This window comes from Lipophrys pholis (assembly GCF_963383615.2).
Source record: "Lipophrys pholis genome assembly, chromosome: 16".
In the NCBI taxonomy this organism is placed as follows: Eukaryota; Metazoa; Chordata; class Actinopteri; order Blenniiformes; family Blenniidae; genus Lipophrys; species Lipophrys pholis.
Genome location: NC_137634.1, coordinates 7,212,678 through 7,230,900, shown reverse-complemented (window position 1 = coordinate 7,230,900; position 18,223 = coordinate 7,212,678). Strand labels below are relative to the sequence as shown.

The 18,223-nt window shown below is 40.6% G+C and overlaps 2 protein-coding genes across 2 annotated transcripts in view; one reads left to right on the top strand and one right to left on the bottom strand.

Moving 5' to 3' along the window:
* The window catches only part of nlgn2b (neuroligin 2b), a 166,784-nt gene that overhangs the window by 23,053 nt on the left and 125,508 nt on the right, over positions 1–18,223 (top strand). The window lies entirely within an intron of this gene.
* fgf11b (fibroblast growth factor 11b) overlaps positions 1–18,223 on the bottom strand; it is a 36,020-nt gene that overhangs the window by 7,575 nt on the left and 10,222 nt on the right. The window contains exons 2-3 of the mRNA XM_080482820.1: positions 5,791–5,901; positions 4,048–4,151 (exon numbers count right to left, since the gene is read on the bottom strand). Coding sequence (XP_080338946.1) covers positions 4,048–4,151; positions 5,791–5,901 — 215 coding nt within the window. The remainder of the gene's footprint in view (positions 1–4,047; positions 4,152–5,790; positions 5,902–18,223) is intronic.

The window sequence follows — 18,223 nt, the reverse complement described above, 5'->3', positions numbered from 1 at the left end:
GATGGTCCATGATGTTTGCATGACAAGAAAGGATGATAACGTGCAGGGACTCGTGGTTCAGCAGCTCTGATTGGCAGCTGGAAGGCCCTTGTCAATACAGAGTGGAGCTGGAGCTGACGTTCCCCTCTTTGACCCTCAACCACAGTGGTAACCGGCTCCATACTGCCGGCAGCCCCCTATTAAAAATTCCCCTCCTGCGTTAAATATTCTGGGACAGAGAATAGCGCTCGATTGTGTATCATTATCAAAACCATATATATCTTTGCAAATCTCAAGGGCTACATTGTAATATGTCCCCGGGACAATTTTGGAAGGAGAGCACTGGCGCAAGGTAAATCATGAATCTATCAGAAAAAAAATATATATATTTTTTTTTCTTTCTCATAAGTGCTCTTAATTGGTTGCCTGGCAAAACGTGTCATTTTAACCTTACTTTTTTTTTTTTTGTACTTTATCTCATTTCGCTTGCTTCGGCCAATTATTTTTTCTTCCCTTTTTTTGTTAACCCGACATCCACATTTCTCCTGTCCTGTCATTTAAAAAAAAAAGAAAAAAAAAAAGCGATACTATCTTGCTGCTGGTGTTGTCCTGCATTTCAATGTAACCCTCCCACGAGAAGAATAGGAAGGACACAGCTTTTGTCAATACCCCTCGTGCTCTCTCACTTTCTTTATCCCTCTCTATTGTCTCTTTATGTTTCCCACTCTCTCTCTGCCAGTCTATTCAAGTCACACAAACGCTGCTTATTTTCTGTTTGGCACTTTAATATCTCTGTGAAATAACGCATTAAGACCCGAGGCAACATTTGTGTTTATTTCTTTGAGATTGCCTGCAGCATCGGTGTTCTCCTTCCTCTCGCAGCCAGATGAAACATAAATTCACCTTTTCGCGTGTGTATTTCTGTAAATTACGATGCATTTCATCAGTCAGAGGTCAATGAAAGGGTGTTTACATCAAGTCTTACTTAAGATATTAAAGACCTGTGTGAGAGCCAATGGATTTCATTGAATAGGATTCCTACATTTACCAAAGTGTTGATTAAATATGCAGCAGCCGATGTTAAATCTTGATTGGCACAGAAACTGCTTCTGTGACAACTTGCTCTTCAACATGGTGTTAGTTTCCATCAACAACAGCCCTTTTTTTGTACCACTCTCTTTCACACACACAAGTCTGCGAGGAGTTTTCCAGAGCACATAGATTATAAAATGGGGGCAGGAATGAGCCAAGCTCTATTTTTGTATCAGGATCAGCCATTTACTGTTGTCACCTACAGGTACTGAGGCTGAGATTAATGTCTGAAACAAGGCAGCAGTGGAGTTTCTCTAGTTGTTACGGAGCCCGACAGAGAAGGCTGACCACTGGAGTTATGAACAAGAGGCATGACAAAGTTTTCCCTTTGATAAGTCAGGGGAAATAAGAAGAACAACCATCAAGAAGTGGCAGACGAGACACGAAGAGGACAAAATAACAGAATGAAGCGACTAGTCTCAGTCAGTCATGCTGGCTTCTCTGAAAGTGACAGTGATAAGCTTATTTATTATAAATGAAAAGATTCCTTGTCAATGTCATGTTCTTTACTTAACTCTTTCAGCACAAAGATATTCCTCCTGCACGTACCACATCTCCAGATGCACTGCATACATTAACATAAGTGTCCTAACATCAAACATGTGTAAGATTAAATGGTGCTTATACTCCTGCACAGCACCTATATAAACCCAGCCCTGTTACTCTGTGAGAGAGAGGACATGTTCTGAAAGAGGTCAGTGTGGGATGCAGTGCAGCTATTGACTGGTGCTGAGGAAATCCCTTTCTCCTCTCTGTTCACAGAGGCAAGGCACCAAGGCTGTAATGCATGCTAATCAGGATCTTAGAAGATAATAGGAGATGGTGCAGCCCCTATGCCATAATTCAAGATTTAACTCGCTCACGTGCAGATGATACGCTTCTCTTTATATACATTAAGCCACATTTGCATTCTCTCCCGCATGCAGTTCTCCAAACACTCTGTCGAAAACAACCTCAGGAGCCACTAGAGATGTGCATAAAAGCATGTGTATCTTTGTAAGTGTGTGGACACAATCATATCTTGTGAGATGTTTTATATTTATCTATGTAAAAAAAAAAAAGTGTATGACTGATCCTTTGTTGTTGTGTTGTATGCGTTGTTCAAAGTAATCACAACAGCAGTGAGTGAAGAAAAAAAAAAGCAATGCAGCTTCAATGCAACTTCAATCAATGCAATAGTAGTAATGTAAAGATGTTTTAAAGCTTGTCACTAGTACTTAGTGCAACATATGTCTACCTTTGTATTGTCATCTTCTGCAGATTTGGATACAACACAATGACTGTCACAGTAAAGTATAAAAAGTCAATTTCCCACCACAGTATTATGAAGCCTGCAGCCATAGTTCAGTGATTTGGCGCTAATCTCAAGGTTGCAGTGTTATGAATAGTGTCCCTGTTTCCCACCCTGAATGATTCAGTTGATGCAGTTTAGCACATCCTTCATAAACGTGCGTATGGTTTTACATGCTTTTCTGTGTTCTGGCCTTAAACTCTTGCTGGCACCGTTTAATTTAGACTCCACCATGGAAGATACACCACCCAGGAAGTGCAGCATCCCGTGCTCCAGACCTTCTGCATACTCTTGAAATTGTCTACTGCTTAAGAACTCTCTAATATTTGATTTATCTTGGCCGCACTTGAACTGATGAATTAATGAATGCACTAATCTGTAACTGAGTTTAAAGTAAAACTTGAGCACAGTGGTTCTCAACATGGGGTCCAGGACCTCGTTGGATGTGTGCTCGAAATCACTTAGGGGGTCAGATGTCACCTGCTGTGATGATGTCAATATTAGATTTGCACTTGTGAAATTCACATTTCATATGTTGGTGAGGTGTGTCCGTACAGATGTCTGTATACCTGCCATTGTTGATGTTTATAGCATATTGTTCTTTATGCATGTGTGTGTAGTTTCATTACAAAAAACAAACAACAGCATCTCCTCGCGGCCTGGCCTGAAAACCGTTTTGTGTAAACGTAAAATATTTCTGTTATGAAAACACAAACACCACGTGTCTTCACTTGAGACATTATTGTGTAAACGGGGTCTTAATGATGTGCATTGACCAAACTAGACAAACAAGACACTGATGCTGTCTCAGGTGTTTACAGATCAAAACCCTTTTCTTTTAAATTTCAACAGCAGTATGTTTACTCTCTTTACCTTCATTAAATAGGTGTTTAGCTCTCCACATCTAGTTAAATTGACATGTTATGTGTTCTGACAATTCTGTAGAAATAAGCACAAACTGTTCATTGATAGAAGTGTAAGTATTCCACGTGTCATATGAACACATTTTTATGTTACTCATACTTTCTCATTGATCGTTCATTGATGACCAGGTCTGCTTTAAATCCTTCTGAATGTATATTTCTCATCTTTGTAACTTCATCTATCTTAAAGTTAGCTGCAGCTAATCTCCATCAACGCAAGAAATGAACAAAATATGGTTGAATGAGCATTGTTCACAGCTACCACACCCTATTCGCTGTTCACTATTTCAACCAGTGCACAATTTATGTCACGTTTGAAAGAAAAAGAAATAATATTCACATTTTTGGACAAATTGCGACTCTTTCATCCACTTACACAGCTGAATAATGGAGGTGGTAAATTAACACACTCAGAAACTAATGGTTCATACATCGCAGTTCAGGACAGGTTCTTCTATCCATATGTTTCATATTGTTCTGAAATAAGAGCCAAAACATAACTGTCAGAGAGTTGACTTTCTATTTTCTGGATGAAAAATGACAGTTTGTGACAGAGGGCGGATAGATATTCTCATCTCTTAGATTTGACAGTTTTACTGCAGCACAGACAGCAGAACCATAACCAGTGGGACAAAGTTACATCCAAAACTAAATGCTTGAAATCCCAAAGCAGGACAATCATTTCTCTTCGAAGCAGCATTTGTTTTTATTTTAACCTGCACATGAGATCAAAAGAAGTTTGCGTCTGCACAGCATACTCACCGAGGTATAGAGGTATCCTTCACCATTCATGGCGAGGTACAGCCCCGTCTTTGCCCCCTGAATGGCCACGATTCGCAGTCCCACCGGGATCAGGTTGAACTGTGCTAAATTGGGGGAATAAAGTAGAAGAGATGGAGCATGACAAAGAGAGCGGAGGGGGGCGGGGGGGGGAAGAGTCAGAATATTGTGAAATCCGACTGCAATACAGTGTGGTAACGTTGTGCTTTTTCTGTCTTTGTTGTTGCAAAAGCTGAAGGGCTGCAGTGTCTCTGTCGCATCCTATGTCTCCTTCTGGCCCAGATGCGGTGACCACTCAGAGTTTGGGTTTATGGAAACACAACACCATGTCACCTTCACTGCGCTTTAATCTGCCTCTGATCCTGGATTATAATGGAGATTTCCTGTCACACCGGCTTAAAGCAAAGAGAAAAGTTGACAGATTGATCGAGCCTCTGATCAAACTACTCTGAACTGGTTAATTACAAAAAAAAACAAAAAAAAAACACAACTCACCGAAAAGCAATCTGGGTTTGTGAATAAATAAATAAAAATCAGCCACATTCAAGTGACAGACGGAAAAAAAACAAGACTGTGTCTGAGTCTTGAAGGTCAAACACAAAGAAATGATACTAGGAAGAGAACACTGCCTAGTTTCCGGTCTGAAAAGCAAATTTAGATCACTAAAGGTCAGGATGAACTTTTGCATCATCTCTGCAGTGGCAATATGCTGCAGCTTCTGGTGGATGAAAAACTGAATTACAGATACTTTGTTTGCGTATGTTGATGGCCAGTCCTGTGCAAGTTACTGAAGGTCAGTTGATGATTACGGTAGTGGAGTTCTTTTTCAAGTTGCAGCAAATAAAAAGCTACTTGATACTCATTAGGGTTGCATTTGATCTCCAGTCTTTTAATTCAGTTTAAGTAGATGAAAACGCAGGAGTATTACTTGTGACACAGTCGCTGAGCTGTTAACGCTGTTTAGGTCTAATGACTGATTCGCTCTTGGTTCAGCAGATGCTACCACAGTTAGTTTGAGGTCCTTGAATCAATAACAAAACAAATTACCGTATTTACGAGAAACTAATGATAATGTGATAAGTATCCACAAAAAAGTGAGAAATTAGAAGTAGAGAGGTTATTTGATTGCAGGTTATATGGATTCAAACAGGCAATAATGTTGCTGTCGATATGAATGACTTAGTTCTTTAATAAGCTAGTAACTGCAAAGTAAACAGCTTTGGATAATTCTAATGTGAAGGCTAATTGTTGGCGAAGTGAGCGGTAAATAGACAACTCTGCATTGATAGTTTTAATGTATGAAACCCATTAAAATGTAAGAAATTAAACAGTTCATCACTCCAAAAAGTTGTGGATTTACAGTCAGGCGTCAATGTATATGGCTCTTCATTTCCAACAACAGTGACAACGCACTAAATTCTCAAAGTCTGACAGGCAGTTTGACACGATGTTCTTTCCTATTAAAGGATGAAAAAAATCTGAAGACTAATTGGTGCAAATTTGACAGGTGAGCTGACAAAAACTTTTGCCTTGACTCTGTAGCGCAGCCTGACACCTGCGGTGATATCGCAAACTTTTCCAAACTCACTCCCCGCGAGAGTCTGGCGGCTGCAGATGCTACCTGCATTTATCACCGTGCGCGCAATTAGTTCCTTTAACTAAGAGGGAATAATTTGGTCAAGGAGCCATAACCCAAACACGCAGCCTAAAAATAGAAACACTCACAAAATGAGCTGCTTTCATCTCTTGTGCTGTCCATGGTGCCATCGGGCTGCATCTGCAGGTAGTATCCATGTTGGCTGTACAGCCGGGTAACGATGCCTTTCAGCTGTGGCTCTGCAAAGGGAGCGTACCGGAGGAACATTGCATGAGACAGGAGTTTCAGCCAGAAGCAGACAGCAGAAATGACATCCACTAATTATTAAAACCTGGAAAAAGAACGAGTTAGTTAGACATGTCGGCTCAAATACCCAAACACAAGATTGACGCAGTGCGGTATTTAAATTTAAATCATGATTTGCGTGTAAAAAGTCCATAATTTAGCTTGTTTTTAGGAACTTTGAGCACTCAGTCGTGATCTCCACAGGGTGAGTCCTAATGACGCACAAGAGTTTTTGTCCACAACACAAATAAAGAACATTATTTCAATCATGTGACTCTGGATGTAACAACTTTTACGCATGACTCTTCCTGAGCTCTGCTTCTGAATCGGCTCTTGCTCAATTGCAAGGCTTTCTCTGGTAAGTTTTCCAATCGGGTCAGGCGCATACTGTGTCTGGCTACGTTACGCTTTACGCTACCTGGCGGAGATAAGGAGACACTGCAGCAACGCCACAATCACAACATTCAGTCAGTTCATCTGCACTCTGTTGGTCACTGGCATGCCCGGATTGTTGCTCGCTATGCTTTGCAGGGATTGGTGACGGCGGGAAATAGGGCATGGGCTGAGAAACAGATGCTGGCCCCGGTAAAAAGAACTTGTTTTATTTCAACACGGCCTTAAAGGAACTGTTTCATTTTTTAAAGGATTTTCGAACACCCAACTTTAGAGGGACATGAAGTGCTAAAACCCTCTCAAAAGTGGCACCTATGATGTCTTGTGCCTTATTTTCTTTCCCCTCTATTTCCAGTATACTAATACCAATGCGCTGTTTTATATGTTTTTGTATTGTGGCTTTATGGAGTTTCAACAGATGCAAACATTTGGGATGATTTAGAATTTGAATGAATGCATGGTAAAATCCTCTTTTTCAAACATAAAAGCACATGACAATGTCGTTAAGATACTAATACAGCTGTTTTTTGTACATATTTTTGATGAAGGATGGAAATTATCTCAAGAAAAAAATATATATATATTTAAGGCTTTTAGTGTTCAATTACAACGTTGATGTTAATTAGTGATTTGCCCAAGGTAGAGTTCAGGACTAATTCTACCTAGTGCGTGTTAAATTCCGCAGCAGTGAGTAGTTGAACCCCCTGATGAAAAAAGTGCAGGTGTATTAACTCGAGTTCAGTCCACTGTGTTGCATCCACTGTTATTTTTAGCCCGAGTCAGGGCCATCAGAGAAGGAAGTCAAGTGAGAGAGTTGGTCTTTCTCCCACTAAATAAAAGATATATAATCAAGGGGCCTGGGTGCTGCAGGAGAGGAAGGAGGGTGAATAAGAGCGGTTGAATGTTTCATGAATGCAGTCCCTGCAGCCTACTTTGCGTTCATTTAAGAAACAGACACAAGCTTTGCAGCAGCACTCAGACATCACCAGTGGGTCCTCCACCCTCCCCACACACCTACGCCTAATAACCCGAGCCACACTCTCTGTTGTGGGAATTTAAGTCGTCCCCTGAGCTCAGCACCTCCCTGTCTCGTGCCGGGCTACTCCCAACGGCGCGGAGAATCCTGCAGGTCTTTCGGCTTCCCATAAAGCGTTGTCCATTTAGCCTGGTGAGAGCCAGTGAACGGACCAGGCTGTGTCATTGCAGCTTTATTAAGTGGGATGAATTGTGGATGAAGGAGCAGTTTATGGCAGCGCCTCCTCAGGAATGAGGGGTCTTCAGGGAGTTCCCTTTTCTCTGCGAAACTCCTCCCATGCCCTCAGTGCGCTCCCGCGGGAACGACCTAGGGCACTGCGCAATCTGGCTGCCTCCTTCGGACCGGTGCGGGGAGCCGGGATGCAGGGGAGGAAGATCTGTAGGACGATTTCCCAGGGGAAGTGTGCCAGGGTTGAAACATCATCGAAACTGTGACCTACTCCCATTGTTACACGCATGCATCTGCAGCACTTCCCGCGCCCTCTCTCTTTCAAAGCTGCCTGTCAAAACATTTCACCATCTCCACTCTCACCCCCCCACCCCCACCATTTCATATCCTTTGAGTTATGCTCCCTTTCATCCCACCTAATAACTTCATACATCATCCAATCAGGGCAGGGAAGCCGTTCATTACTCGTCACCACAGATGCAAAAGAGGGAGATGAGAGAAAGAAAGGGAAATGGGAGGATCAGGGAGGAGAGACGTGAGCAGAGGGACAGCAGGGGGAACGGCGTGAAAGAGATGCCACTGTGGTGTCATTAAGAGCAACGGCTGTATGTGCTGGAGAGAAGGGCAGATTTAGGCAGGAGTTCAACAGACAGCTCATGCAGTATGGCCGCAGTCAAAACTTGAGTGGTTGGCATCAGGCCTGCTACAGCTGAAGTTTCACTTGGAAGAGTTGACCACCTCTGCAAAGTCAAGGAGCAAGAAAAGTCTTTGGACTCAAAGTGGCAGAGATATACTCTCCATTGCACTTCACAGAGAATATCACCATTTTTTATGAAGAAAATTAAGAAAAATATGCACCATTACCAGTATGAAGTTTAGGTAAGATACTGGTACTCCGATACAACCAAACCCGATTCCACTTTATGATAGCTTGAGTTTAACTGATGTCAACTTTTCAGCAAAGCAAGGAATCGGTAAATCGGGAGCAATGTCAGCCTGGTGGGGATTTTTTTATTTATTTTTTTAGGATGAATGACAGTCACAAAAGTAAATCTGGCTGCAAGTCATGCACTGGGCTTGTGAAGATTGGCGATTGAAGGGATGAATAACAAATATTTTTCATGGTGGCACGCTGGCACTGCGAATGAGCGCTCGTGACTCACTATGTGCAGAATACACAGCAAGCCTCGAGGGTACACCAAGTGGTATGGAGATCAAGCCAGACAGGAAGTTCCTAGTCAAATCACTGTACTATCCAAGATTACTTCATAGCTGGTTTTACGAGGAAATAAAGCAGCAAATCGATAGTAAAAAAAATAAAAACACAATAATTGAAAAAGGACGATGAAGAATGAAGTCAACAATTGAACTACTTTTGCTGAGGAAATTGACGGGATGTATTGAAAATAAATCATTTGAAAATAATTTTCAAGAATTGCAATTACATCATTAAAGACATGTAAGTACTCGTACTTGCACTCGGCCCATAAAACGAGTGATGCGGTGCTTCTCTACATAGAATAATCAATAATTATAATAGTTATAGCTGTGGGTGTAAATGGAGTTGTTTCGTAATCCTCACAAGCCCAAATTTCAACAACTTATTAACTTTAGCACCTCGCTTTGCCTGTAATTCAGTGCATCAACAAGGCTTTTAACCACATGCAAATGAAGAAAACTGTGCATAATCATCACACTGACTCAACCCCCTGCCATCCACATTCCCCGCGCGCATTCGCTAACAGCTCCCCTCTCACCGTTCTGACAGCATCTGTTCCCGCATCATATTTTCGCGTACACACACACCAAGAGTCCGAGACATGCCTGACATTTTCCTATAATCCTGCCGGATACCAGATAGCTTCCATTAGACTCATCCCACCTTGCAACAGAGGCTTTCTGTTGAAAAATGTGAAGTCTCAAGTGAACCCAAACACATCGTTAGCGCCGTTTTCTCAGAGACCCCCCCCGCCAGAGCCCCAGAAAACATCGCTTTACACGAGCTGCGTCGTCTTTCTCGTGACGGGTAAACCAAAGTTCACATGTAATACCCCGTTTAAACGCAATGGTTCCTGTCCAAGCCACAGGAAAGACATTAATAGGCAAGTCAACTTTCTTTTTTTTTTTTTTTTCCACTTCATATGCCCCGGGGGAGCACACGGACAGATTGTGACACACTGTGACAGCAGTCGAACTCTGGTTTTGATTATCAAGACACACGTGTCTTTGTATCATGAGCATGCACGGCCACTCTCCTTCTCCACAGGGGTAAACAGACATTAGAACTCAAGAGGGGTACTGATTTAAAGGCCATGTGTAGTGATTTTGGTATGCTAGAGCACACCACTGTTCAAACAGATGGCATTTAATGTAGCAGTTTTATGAGACATTATGCAAACAGACATTTGGTCCTTTTTAATACCTTTAAAAAAAATATATATATATATTTTGAAGTATTAATTTCTGTCATCTTCTCAACTCATAAATATTGTAAATTTAGTTACGCTGCCATTATCACACAGCTATGATTGCTTGGCACCTTTCAGATTTGTGTTTCAGTACTTCAAATTGGCACTACAGGTCACAGTTGGGATATTTTTAATACGTTTTTCCCCCGATATTTATCCAAAGTAAGTGTCACCTCAACCAGTTACAATATTAAAATGCCACTTACTGATTGTTGCATCAGTATTACCACCGCAAAATATGTCAACTTTGATATCATGACAGTCACAGGAGACATTTTTCTCTCTTTGTGGAGGGGGTTTGAAAAGTGAAGTCTGTCCCTCTAAACACCAATATATTTGACTGAGTGATTTATGAGTTACAAAGTTACACTGTTTATTTGTTGGATTTCTCATCCTCCTGAATACATTTCGAATCCAAAGTTCTTGTTTCAGATTTTAAACTGTTGGTGTTTCACAGTTATTTCACTATAAGCCCATGTTGACCTACTTCATAAACTTTTCGACAATTTTTCTGTTCACACACTTTTGTTTTGTGGGAAGTGAAGCCCTTCTCCTCCATTCCTAAAATCTCTGCAGTGGGATGACGTTCAACAAAAGCAATTGAACCAGGCAAACTGCACTTGGATTTATTTATTGAAAGACGTTATCCTAGACAAATGAAGTCACATGGATGAGGAGCAAAACCTCTTCCAAAACACATAACCATGTCTAGTTGACTTGCATTAGGTAGTTAACCCGTTAAAAACGTCTGTCCATACCAATGTCCGTGTACTCACCATTGTTAATGTTTATAGCGTATTGTTCTCTGTGCGCATGTGTGTGGTTTCATTACAAAAACAAACAACAGCATCCACTAGTGGCCCTACATGGAAAACTACATGGCTTTAAGCGTTTTTTTTTCCAGAAACAATAACAATTTTTAAAACGTTGTCGTGTAAACGTGTAAACCAATGTTTAAATCCAATAAAGCAGAACTGTCAGCTGTAGTGGGAATCAAGAACAAGACACTTTAACTAACACATTTTGGATGATATAGGTCATCCCAATGAATTTCACATTAGGATAATGTGTTGTTAATGGTTGTTGCGATCCACAGGCATTATGAAGCATTATAGAAGGTGTGCCAATTATAGTATTCGAGGATATATTCATTTTCTCGGTCAATTTATTTTTTCATCATGATCTCTTGTTAAAATAATTCATCAAACGGGCTCTGCAGAGCATTTCCCTTATTACTAACCCTGCTTTTAATCATTATTTGTAATGAATGTGTGACATTTGTGACACGTGTTCTTACAATGTCAGAATATATACATCAACCAGATATCTTTCAGCTTGTCATTTTGCCTGCATCTAGCAATACATCTTACATTTATGTGTAAAAAATAATGTAAAGCAATCATTAATGATCTAGATATTTTTATATTTTCTTTTGTTTCAATTGTAATGTGACAGTATTTCTTTTATGTCATATAACAGTGTGAGAAATGTGTTTTTTCTTTAGGGGTTGCACGTGAAACTCCAAATCAAAACTGACCAAAGTGTGTTATTGTGAGTTTAATGACCAGTGACATGACATTGAACCTTATTTATTCTGTCAAGTTCTGTCAAATTTTCTATAATAGACCATGATTAGTTAAACTATGATTGAAGATTGCTTCCTCCTGAGCCAAATAAAACTGCTCACAATCACCACCATTACCATCCTATGTATCCTTCAGTGTGTGCTCAGAGTCATCTGGGGTCCTGCATCCTTGTTCTGCAGCTACACTAACAGCAGGGAGTGCACATTATCTTTCAGGGTGAGCACACCTACATCTGCCTCGCAGAACTTTGACTAAATGTGCCAGAAACCCAGCGTGCAGCTTCCTCTGTCCTGGGTATTTCCCGTGGAGGGAAGGTGTGTGTGTGTGTGTGTGTGTGTGTGTGTGTGTGTGTGTGTGTGTGTGTGTGTGTGTGTGTGTGTGTGTGTGTGTGTGTGTGTGTGTGTGTGTGTGTGTGTGTGTGTGTGTGTGTGTGTGTGTGTGTGTGTGACTACATTCATCACTCTGGGGATACGTGTGGGCTTGAGTGACAGAAAACATTGGCTGATCCGGGTCAGTGGAGTGTGGGTCAAAGAGAGCTCCCTGTCTGTTTATGTACATCAGCACACAGGTGTTGTCGGCGCCACCGACAACATGTCGACTCATCAGCAGGCCCATTTCCAAGTGACCTCTCTGCACATAAAGGGAAACACGACGAGCTGCAAAACAAGGGTGTGAATGAAGGGATGCAATTTATACTACTGTGGTGGTTTTTCATGGGAATGTAATGCAACTGTAACATTTTTACTGCATAAAATGATGATGTTGAGCTGAGAACCAGAGAAGTTTTCTAACTTGCACAGGAGTTACCAAGACATAAACTTTAATATTTAGATGATCGTAATTTATCACATTATTTTTAGGAGACACAAAGAGAAACATTTTTCAGTTCAAACTGATTTATCAATAAATAGACTTCTGTATGTTTATGCACCAAAATCAAGTATAAATAAGCTTACATTAAGTCCACCTGTAAAGGTTAAAGTGCATTTTAGGTTTATCTTGAAATTTCAATCTTTTTTGGAGTTGTGTATATGTTCACACATTCAAATACACATATTTTATTTCTTAAAATTGCTTTATTTTTTTTGCCTCGGTAAAGTCTTTCTCTTTGTGAAGTTCATGCATGTTAATGTGACTTCTGGCATACGATAAGTTGGACGCGTCTTTTTATTTAGATTATTCTCTTCTCCTGTTATGTGACGCAAAACTAGAACACTATCTTAGCATGGAGATTACGGAGCAAAAAATCCATTTCTGATATTTTAAAGTGAAAAACATAGAGAAATATTCTCTCAAGGTGAAATCAAGGACATAACTTCACTCCTTAATGTTTGTGTTCATCTTATTTTCTAATTTGAGTTTTGTTTTTTTTTCATAATGGAATGCATGGTTATGAACTTTATATAATGATTCCCAGCACTCAGAACCAATGACCAGTGGGGTGGGAGGACAATCGTTGCCCCCATTGTCACCGTGGAAGCTCAGCCCGTGGTTGCGGATTTACTTAACCATAATACACATTTACACCCAAAAGAAATATAATGAAACTATTAAATAATCATTACGTTCTTTAAAAAAAACATTGAACATCATAGTCCTAGGAGCATTTTGTTGTAAAGTTGCCTCTCTTCCCAGCAGAGAGCGCCGCGAGCTGTACACAGGGATGCCCCTCATCAATTTACATTCAGCACTGATAATGATTTGGAAAATCACCTGGGGGAGAATGTAGCCGAGCCCTACAGTACAACCATTCACACAGCAATTATGCGTGTCTCTGTATAAATGAGGTCAATGCACATAAGAACCCAAGGTAATCACTTCATGCATCACGGCTGCTATCAAGGACACTTAAACCCTTCGATGCTATGTAATTGCTCCGAAAAAATAAGCAGCGGTTGAGGTTTATCACTAATCAGTGCAGTGTATGGCTGGGTGTTGGTTATCATTGCACTAATGTATTTATCGGGCTTGATTTGAGCTCAGTATGTCGCTGGCTGATCTCCCAGTAGCCGGGCGCCTCCTGATGAGGTTGGAGGTAATTACTGGGGGCCTGCATGACTGAGCAGCCAAGGGCATTTCTTCTTCTTCTGCTTTGACCGAACCAAACAACGGGGGTTTTCCTCGGCTTACATTTTCAGGACTCCCTGACTCTCCCCTTCCCTTCTCATCATTCTCTCATTTGCTTTCACCTGCTCTCTCTACGCCTCTCCCCGGGACTCCTTCTGTTTGCAGTCATGCATGCAGAAAATGTATTTGCATGTGTGCATCTGTGCCACACATTGCAGCGTGGTGTTTGATTCTGCGCCTAACAAAAGGAGAACACAGTTTCTCCTTTTTTTTTTTTTCTTTCTTCTTTCCTTTTCCTAAACTGGGCCATGAGCTCTACAGTGGTGCTCGTAATTATCAACCTTGTGGGAAGATAGAGGGGGAGAGAAGGAACGGAGCGAGGCAGGAATGAATTGGTATAAGAGCGAGCTGACAACCTGCAGTCGAGACTGAGGGATGCTCCGTGTTTGTCCAGAAGTTAAAAAGAGAAGTGCGGCGGGAGAAAAGGGCAGTGACGGAGCAATATGAGGATACGGAGTGTGACAGGCGTTAGGGGGGAGGGAGAGGAGACCCATGGGATAAGGAGGAGGAAGAGGGATCCTGGCAGTAGTTCGAGGTTAAGGAAAGAATTGGGATGGATGAGGTGCATCACGTCACCTGCAACTTCGGCGGTGGCCTCTTAATTTGAATTCAAGGCTTCATAAATCATTTGGTGTGACAGTGACAGCTGTTCACGCGAGTGAAGGCAGAGTTATTGCCGCTTGTTAACGGTGCTGACGAGAGCATGTCAAACACAGGCAGGAGCAAATAGGACTCACGCTGCTTCCCCCCGACGCGCATTCAATATCCACATATGTGCTTCATTAGCATTGTGACAGAAACATATCAGTGACAGTTAACAACGTACTCAGCTGCAGGGTTCAGATTTATGCAGGGCAGCAGCACATTGTGGCCTCAGAGCTCCATCTGCACCATTACTGCAATCATTTTTACTTATTTATGTTGGAAAATCTCCCTCCTTGACCGTGCCTTCACACGGGCGGTGTGAGGAAAACACACAAGCCTTCACCTGTCTTTTCCTTCCGCGGACCCCTCCAGCAAGGACACAAATAGGTGCTTTAATATATGCAGGACAAACAAGCCGTGCACTCCCACAGGGGTCCAAACCCAGTGTCAGAACGTCTGATAATCACACCGGTGAACACACAACCCGAACTAAACAGCACCGCGATGCTGCTCAGAATCCAAACCTGTTTGGATTTACTCGCTGAAGTTCTCCCATGCTGAATAAAAAAAACAACTAAATTAGTCGTGATGCTTAAGGGCACTTTCTCACTGGAGGAGGGAACACATTATAGATTCTAAGCAATGCATTGGTTGTGATTAACTGTAACTGACACAGTTTTGATACATGTATATATAGCTGGTTCTGATGCGTATATATGTGTGTGTGTGTGTGTGTGTGTGTGTGTGTGTGTGTGTGTGTGTGTGTGTGTGTGTGTGTGTGTGTGTGTGTGTGTGTGTGTGTGTGTGTGTGTTTGTGTATGTGTGTTTACACAAAGACAACATTCACATGAATATGTAGAGAAATGAATGTGGAGTAAACATATGTCAGTGTGCAGAGCTTCATCAAACGTCCTTCACAAGATTATTTTAAAATGGGATTTGAAGTTTTGAGGAGAAGAGAAATATAAACACTTTCCTCTGCAGACGATGACTTGACGAGCTCTAACCTGTCATAGCTTCTTGTTTTGGTTGCACTCTTCTCTCGCTATTTTAGAGGGAGCACAGCTTTTGCCATGATGCAAACTTCCATTTTTCTCTCAGGGGAATTGAATGCAACATAAGGAAAGCTAAATAATAAAAAATATGAGGATGAGGTTTCACTGTCTTCTGTGTGCGCCAGGCGGAAGGGCCGTGTACTGGCGAGGGTGGTAAATAATAGAAATCATAATGCTTTTTACTCAGCGGCCACCTTGAATAAAAAGAAACGTAAAATATACATAATAATAGATACAAACAATTAAAAAGATCCATAGAGCTAAACTACAAGAAATGAGTAGGCTGATTGTACTCATTGTGGTGTTATTAAACATGTCACAGTACAGGGATTTAATGTATTAAAGGTGATTGAAAACAGGTTTTTTCTTTCAAAGCTTAGTATAAAAGGTGAAATGAAATTACCCTACAATTAAAAAGTAAATTGTTTCGTCAGATACACTGTGAATACATAAACAAAAGGGTTTTAATCATAGTTAAAATTGTAATTTAGATTATTACAGCCTTATGTAGTCTATATATGAAGAGTGAGTGTTGGCAGGTTGTCATCCATCCATCCATCATGGCTGTGTTGAGAATGATTTACTCATTGGCATTGGTTTGGTTCATGTATTTCCAAAGCAATGTAACATGTTTTTTTTTTAATTATGGTTAGGATATTTGGAGGGTGTTTTTGATCAAGTTATGAGTATTATTGAGCAAAACACAAGTCAACTTATGTATTGGTTGCCAATAGCAGTGCAAATTTTTCATGTGGTCCTTTGGGTAAATTAGTTGCTCTCCCCCTGGTGTAAGGGGTTTCATGGCGACTCAAGGTTGAAGTTGGGGATGGGGATTTATTTTTTTCATGTCCAGATATAACCGCAGCATGCTATTTGAGAACCTGTCTGTGAATTTGTTCCTCAGTTGTGCTTTAAACCCACGATAAATATTAGTGGGGCCTTTTTTCTCATCACTGTGTGTTTAATTTCATTTTTAGATTGTATTGTGCTGCAAAGCTTTTTCTTTGGGTGACCTATAGCTTGCATGATCAGTCAAATACGGTAGTAATGGAGGTTTTTCAGTGCTACTGTAGCACAGCCTTTATCATACAGTCCTACCTAGTGGTCCCAGATATTATGTACCAGTATGTTTTGCTATATCTGTCTCTTCTTAATGTAAGTCATAGAACCAGCCAAACAACAACAATGAAAAAAAAAACAACCTGACTTATAGTCCAGAATTACGGTAACAGGCCATAATAAATGTAATAAATGTTCCAGGTGCCTCATTGACAGAAACCTATGGAAAGTTTTCTTGTCAAAATGGAAATTTTTACTTTGGAAAAAGTCAGTGAAATAGTGAAACCGTTTGTGTTGCGTATTCAGAGTTAATCACATGGGTTTCACTGGCAATATGTGAGAGGCGACAGCTCTGCTGAATGGATTTTATACGTTTTTTTTTTTCCCAGTCTCCTGGCGAATTAGCATTTGCCGCTAAACGTCGGAGACACATTTCATACTGATAATCAAGCAGAACGAGGAATGCATGGACAAGATTACATCTCAATTACATCCCTCCCAACTCTTGCTGGAAATTGCATCCTGAGCATTAGCATAATTTATTGCTTTGTAAGTTTGATAAAGCAGGAAACCAGGAAATAAATCAACACTAAATATTGGATTAATAGTGAAATATATGTTTCGACTCCAAGTGGCAGGTAATACATTGAATTCTCATGCTGAGAAATAATCTTTAGTTAAATACGGGCTTTAACAGTGTTTCCACAACACCACCCCAACAAGAAGCAATGCTGACCTGCTGACACGATTGACATCTGTATTATAATTTCTCTGCACATGATTGCACCAGCTTGTGTTCTTTAACAAATTTTTGTTTCTTATTTCCTGAGTCTGGACACAGCTGGGTGCTTTATTAAGTGAGAGATTGCCCCAGCGAGCAGCTGCCAGTTTATCCTCAGGGGCAGTTAAAGGGGTCCAACCTTTGACCGTGGGTCCCTCTGCTCATAGATAAATGACACTACAAGAAACGTAAAAGAACATCAGCATTAGTGCCTTTCATTTATTTTTATTTTTTTCTCCATGGCTGTTTGCTCCACCACTGAGCTTGTCTCCCAAACGGCTCATAAAAATGATGCAAAGTCTTTACAGGTTTGGGAGGCTCGAGGTAACGGGTCCTTAGGCGCCGAGAAAGAGCTGTTTGTGACAGCAGAAAACCTGTTCTTTATTTATTGACACGATGGGCTATTTGAATGGCTTTTTTTTTTTTTAATTGCTATAATATGCACATATATATTTAATTAACTCTGGTTGGAGGTAAGCCTGCGTGATAAATCTAATATTTTTAGCGGCTGTGGCTCGGTTTGTAGAGCGCTCATCTCCCAATTGGACTGTAATGCAATATGTAATGTTTCATTAATATGAAAAAATGAATTAAAAAACGTGATTAATCATGGTTAAATCACAAAAGATTTGTTGAAAATGTTGTGAATTAACAACCATGTAACAACCAATAATGAATTAATGGCCAATAAAATAATTCCTGCCAATAATGTAATGTTTTTTGTTCTTTCCCAATATAATAAAGTCCATAATGTAATAACTTGCCAAAAAAACAAATATTCAATATAATGTATTACGTTATTACACCATTAAAGTAGCATTCAGAAAATCCTTTCAAAATGTAATAACGTCAGCCAATAATGGAATGATACATAAATAGGACTGCATTTCCTCGAAATAAAACCCCTTTATGCACGTTTTGAGCAGTTTTATTGTGTAAAAAAGAGGATTTGGGATAG